The sequence below is a fragment of the Plectropomus leopardus genome, chromosome 21 (genome assembly GCF_008729295.1).
Source record: "Plectropomus leopardus isolate mb chromosome 21, YSFRI_Pleo_2.0, whole genome shotgun sequence".
In the NCBI taxonomy this organism is placed as follows: Eukaryota; Metazoa; Chordata; class Actinopteri; order Perciformes; family Serranidae; genus Plectropomus; species Plectropomus leopardus.
Window position 1 is genome coordinate 18,552,069 of NC_056483.1, and position 6,000 is coordinate 18,558,068.

The window sequence follows — 6,000 nt, forward strand, 5'->3', positions numbered from 1 at the left end:
GAAAAAAAAAGCCTCATAGAAGTGACTGACATACAGTAATAGATTGGAAATATTAAAGGTCTATTAAATGAATGGCTAGGCCTGAGCGCAGCGCAGTGCTGTGATGTGAAGCAGTGCATCACGGCAGGGGAGGGGGGGTGCTGTATGCATATAAAGAACATCTCTGCCTCTATTGTGCTCTACATAGCTGATATAGAATGATATAGTGTGTTTTTGGCTCTATTTATCTTTTTATCCTATTAGTTATCTATAAAGGTTTAAGTCACGCTTGCATTAGAGAGATTTAGATAGCTAATGGTAACGGATAACTACTACTACATCCACTTTAATATAATTAATGAATTCTGAAAAAAATCCAGTTTGTAATTAGAGATGTAGTTAGTATTGTAGTAAGAGATGATTAATGGTGTAATCGGTTTGAGTGATTTTTTTTCCCATCGTATTTATACATCTGTTCAGATGTACGTACATCCCATTCTCACAAATGCAATATCTTAAGAACTTCTTGAAGGAATTTCCTCAAATTTTGCGCAAACGTCCACCAGGACTGAGGAATGATCTGATTCCAATTTAGTAGTCAAAGGTCACTGTGACCTTGCATCAGTCTCATTCTTGTGAATGCGATATTTCAAGACCATCTTGAGGGAATTTCCAAAATTTGGCATAGATGTGAACTCAACAGTGAACTGATTAGATTTTGGTGGTCAAAGGTCACTGTGACCTCGCAAAACATGCTATGGCCATAACTCAAGAATGCTCATCATGACCAAATTTCACACTAATGTCTAATAGGATAAAATAATTAAGCGATGTTCTGCAAAAAACACTTTTCTGGCCATTATTCAAAATCAAATTTCAGAAAGAGAAGGGGAAGTCATTTTGTCGGATGCTGAATTGGTGACACTAGTCTTAGTTGTCCACCTTGAAACAGTGCTGAGTGAATAGTTTTTCGGCCTTCTGTGCTGCTGGGTTTTAGATGTGAGTGAAGCATCCATGTTTTAGAATATGTAGCTTCTTTGTGGCAACATCCATGTTTGAAGCATTGTCAGCTGACATGGCTTCGTGTGACTCAGTGAGGCATACTGTGAGCTACACCTGTGTGTATGCAGGAATGCAGCACAAGTGTGATCGATTGTGCCTTTGTTTCTTTTCTCCAGCAGGAAAGTGATACCTTGTAATTATTTAAGGTGGAGAATCACATATTAGATCGAGAACCTCTTCGGGTTCTAGTAGTGTCAACGCTCAAAGTGTCTTAACACACACTGTGATGCATGTGTGGATCTCACTTATCTTGTACGTATATGAGTAATTACAGTGTCTGTAGAACAGGCTGACTCCACTTGCTATAAATATTCACTCCTAAAACTTTGTTCCTTTTCCTGCATTGGAAGAACTGGAGCACTATAGTTGTTGTTTCTTATAAACTCCCTTCAATGCACTTAAACTGGATTATGATTCTCCTGAGAATGCTACACTTTTGATTACAGTTCATTCACGTCCTTCCTGTAAAAAACTAGCCTGTACTTGTGTCTGTGTCTGTGTGTCTGTCTTTTTTAGCACGGTGACGTCAGCAGTGTTCACGGTGGGTGACAATGTGGTTTCAGGGAGTGACGACCGCACCGTGAAGGTGTGGGATTTGAAGAACATGAGGTCGCCTATAGCAACCATTCGCACTGACTCGGCTGTGAACAGGTAGGTGAAAGGATGGACAGTACTAGATGAGAGCCAGGGTTTTTCTGTGGTTGTGCATTTGTTTGAAAATTTTAACATGTACAGTTCCAGGACAACTACATTTGTTGTTCAGGATCAGGCGATATGATCGAAAGCTCCAAAACAACTGAACCTTTAGGTGTAAAAGTTTTGGCCCAAGTATAAGAATAAACTTCAGAGCTCATTATTTAAATTGCTTTACTTATTTTAAAATATCTCTGATTTTGATTGAGCTCTTTTACTTTCACTTGAAACAAAGGCTCTATAGGGCTATTTGTGTCTCCTGATTTGCTGGAAAATGTCTTTATTTACAATTGTCAGCTATTATCCTGAATGCCAGCAGGCAACATAGTTTCCAGGGGCAGCTGATGGTGTTAGGCGTTTGATGCAGGTGTTTTGTGCAAACTAGCAACTGAATTTCCCTTTGTGTATTTATGCAAGTTTAGTGAGTTATCCACCATGTGTGATGTGACATACAGCAAAATAAAAGCTACAGTCGCAGGAGAACATAGGAGAGTTCATTCAGGAGTATTAAGAAAACGTGACCAAGATTCAATGTGAACTTTATCTGATCTTTCAGGATAAGCGTCTCCGCCAACCAGAGGATCATTGCTCTGCCACACGACAATCGTCAAGTCCGACTGTTTGACATGAGCGGAGTGAGGCTGGCGAGACTTCCACGCAGCAACAGAATGGTAAGTAAGGACACAGTGTGGTCAAAAAAGTTGTGTTTGATGTCATGATTCAACAAATCGGCATTTCGTTTCTATCTGATTTGACTTTCGATTTTAGAAGCACAATTCAATTTAATTCAATCATTTCTGCCAGCACTATGCTATTGTTATACTATCGAGATTTGATCCGTGACTGTGGACAGATTATTGGTTTTATGCCCTGAAATATGTAATTTATGTTCTCTAAACTGTAGTGCGACTTGAGGGGATGGCGGAGGCATGGGACCTTGAAGCGGTACTTCTAGTTTTGGGAATGTCTCACACTGAGGCCAAATGTAAATAATTTATTTAAAATGTGATAACATTAACTCATTTCACCAGATAATTGAGAACAAAAGGAAGAGCCACTAGATGGCAGACGGGTGCTTTAAAACAAGGTTGAGTTTTTTTCACCTGCAAAAGGCACCTTGAACCTTGACTCAGTTTCACTTTGCAAGCATAGCCTACAAACTAAAGTTTTTCTGTCAACATAGAAACATAGACAGACACATAGGATGTTTACTTTACTCACGGGGAAGGCAAAATGTTGCCACACTGCTGACTTCAGTCAATCAGGAGGATTTTCCAGTTTTGTTTCTCCATCATTACTCTGGCAGTGGCCATGTTTCTGGAAAAATGCTGCTGAAGGCCAGCGGCCAGTTACCCCTTGTCTTCTTTGAAGTGTCTTCGAAAGCTCGTTCCGTTTTATTTCTAAGCTTAGAAGCTTAGAAAACGTCACACCCCTGGCTTCATTAGAACTAAAATGTTAATGTGTGTGTGTGTGTGTTTTTGTGTAGGGTCACAGGCGGATGGTGTGTTGTACTGCGTGGAATGAAGAGAACCAGTCGTGCAACCTGTTCACCTGCGGCTTTGACCGACAAGCCATTGGCTGGAACATCAACATCCCTGCGCTGCTTCAGGAGAAGTGATGCCACTGACACACACGCGCACACACACACACACACACACACAGCAGAAACACACAGCAAAGTAGGAGACGGTACACATAAACACTGTAATCTGTGGCCTCGCACATGCTTGTATGTTTAAAGTGTTTATCTAGTGAAGCAGATAGTTTTTATGTATTTCACAGATTTCCAGCAGCTGGAATATGTGAAAAAAAAACATTGTTACTTGAGGATGCAGCTATTAATTGTCAATTATTGTGCACATGTGCAGTTTAAATCTCTCCTGGTGTCAAATGACTGACATGACTGACATAACATTTTAAAGTCCAGGTGCGTGCGAGGTCACAGAGCTGGTCTCCTGTATTTGACCCTCTGACTTTAGCATGCATTGTGAAATTGTGACTACGGCTAGGCTGATTCTTTAGTTCCTAGCCTTTTTTGTTTTAAAGTATAAAAGTATATATTTGACTCCACAGTCTTAGGCTGCTGTTCACATCACTGTTGTTTAGTTACTGCTGAATGGTTGCTCATGCATGTAGATAATCTCGGTTTGCAAATGTTACTTGTAAAGATGTGAGAGAAGAACAATTATAAGGCCAGGAGAGTTTGTAGAATATGATATAAAGAAGTTATGTATATATTATGTCGTGGCCTGGTTAAGTGACCTGGGTTGCAGGTTGTTGCTATTTCATGGATTAAGTGTCTTACAGAAATCTACCTTTTGAGGGTGGAGTGTGGCAGAGATAGCGCGGTTCTGTGAAATGGTTTTATCCTTTTAGTCAGACTTGAAATCATCCTCAAACATAATATTCACGCCTGCCAGATGACCTATGCGGCATGCAGGCTGCTTGGTCATTCAGTTGTCTTAAAATGTTTCAGGATTTGCTGTCTTGTCTGTCACTGTCACTGATTAAGATTCGAGTCCTTGCCTATTACTATTGATGCTTTCAATTCACAGCCAGCCTCCGTGTTACCAGACTTTGTTGTCAATATTTCAATTGATACTGCAACTTTGCCTTGTTCCATGTTTACGGTAGGATTGCATTTTTTTTTTAAAGTTTTGCTCTATTCTGCCTCTCTGTCAGACTGCAAAGTGTCAAGAGCATAGCAATAATGGGTAAACGACTGCACGTCTGTTGTTTGCGGAACTTTTGTAGGTCTGTGAATGGGATGTGTTCAGCATTATCATAGTGTATATGTTGCAGGTTTAGGTGTCACTACTTTTAGCCATAATACGCGCCCATATTTCTCCGGTGTCCGTGAAATACAGACCCACCCTTTCAGCCTGTTGCCAACTCAAAGCCCTTTGTCGCTGTAATGTGTCATCCCTAAGTGATCTTGTCGGTTACTGGTCATTTCTGTGCTTCAGTAACAGCCTGTCAATATGAAGTTATAGTGTTTACACTTTGCATCGAACCCTTAGCCTTGTATGACCTCTTGGACCTTTTGTTGTGGATGGCGCTGTTGAGTCTGTGAGAAGCACTCTTTATCCAAATTCAGAAGCAATAACCCAGCTCCTTTGTGTTTCTGGTGCTCAGTGTGAAGCTCGTTTCTGTCTTGGAAATCAGTGAATATGACTTTAAATACACACACTGAATCTCAGTTTGAGAACTAGAAGAACTAGAGTTGGGCTTCAGCGGAATCCAGGAAACTTTTTTTTGTTACACTTGTGCAATATCCTAAACATGAAGTCATGCTGTAGTTTTTGATCTTCAGATGTTTAACTTATTTCAGTGCTGTAAACCCCATACAAACATTGTATGTACTTGTGTGACTGGTGTAGATGTAGCTCAGTGTACATAGGTATGCATAACTTACCCCAAAGCTGGCGTCAGACTTCACACTTTACTGCTGTTTCTACCAACAATAGAGTCAGGATGGATTTTGAAGTAGCACGAACCTAAAAATGTAATAAGAGTAATGAAATGCCTTACCATTGCATTGAAAAAAGGTGCACTAGCCTTATCCATCTGAGCATCAATGCACTTTTCCAAATGCTAGTTAAATAACTAATTGTGTTCCACTGCACAGTGCAGATAGGATTTTTATTCCTGTTTCATTCAAAGAACTCAATCTTGCGCCCACTGATATCAGTGTCATTGTAATCTGCAGGCAAGTCTGATTTGTGTCCCACATATGAATTCCAGCTCAGAGGAAATATGATTTCGGATTGATACATTAAATTATTGTGTGCCAGATTGGAGGGGGGGGTTAAAAAAAAAGAAAAAAAAAGTGGATAGGCTTCGCTTCATTGTAGCGAATCATATTCACCTCAAACTTCATTATGTGATCTACTTTGCATACTTTATTGTGACGGGTATGTGCTCTCTGACACTTTCCAATAAACTGTGTGATTTTCTTTTCCCAGACTCTCATGTCCCTTTTTCATCTTATTTAACAAAAATCTGTCACGACCTTTTGTTCCGTTCAGTGGGATATATATCTATATATATATATATATATAATTTTGAAAATCCCACATCATTCATCTGGATATATATCTGGTAGCTTGCAATGAAGTCGATTGCTAATGAAAGGGGAACCATAAGGTGTGTGAATATTTGTACTAAGTGTGAACTGAAACTTTATTAGACCCATGGCTTATGTGACACTTACTTTTACACTTTGCCTGAAAATGAAATAGCCTTATATCTTTTGATACTTGTATA

General features: G+C 39.7%; 1 protein-coding gene across 3 annotated transcripts in view; it reads left to right on the forward strand.

Moving 5' to 3' along the window:
- Positions 1-5,700, forward strand: part of LOC121960440 (WD repeat-containing protein 37-like) — a 25,592-nt gene extending 19,892 nt beyond the window's left edge. For all 3 annotated transcript variants that reach the window (XM_042510123.1, XM_042510121.1, XM_042510122.1), the window contains exons 12-14: positions 1,558-1,692; positions 2,291-2,405; positions 3,221-5,700. In XM_042510123.1, coding sequence (XP_042366057.1) covers positions 1,558-1,692; positions 2,291-2,405; positions 3,221-3,352 — 382 coding nt within the window. In that variant the 3' untranslated portion in view covers positions 3,353-5,700. The remainder of the gene's footprint in view (positions 1-1,557; positions 1,693-2,290; positions 2,406-3,220) is intronic.
- Positions 5,701-6,000: the final 300 nt, after the last annotated feature.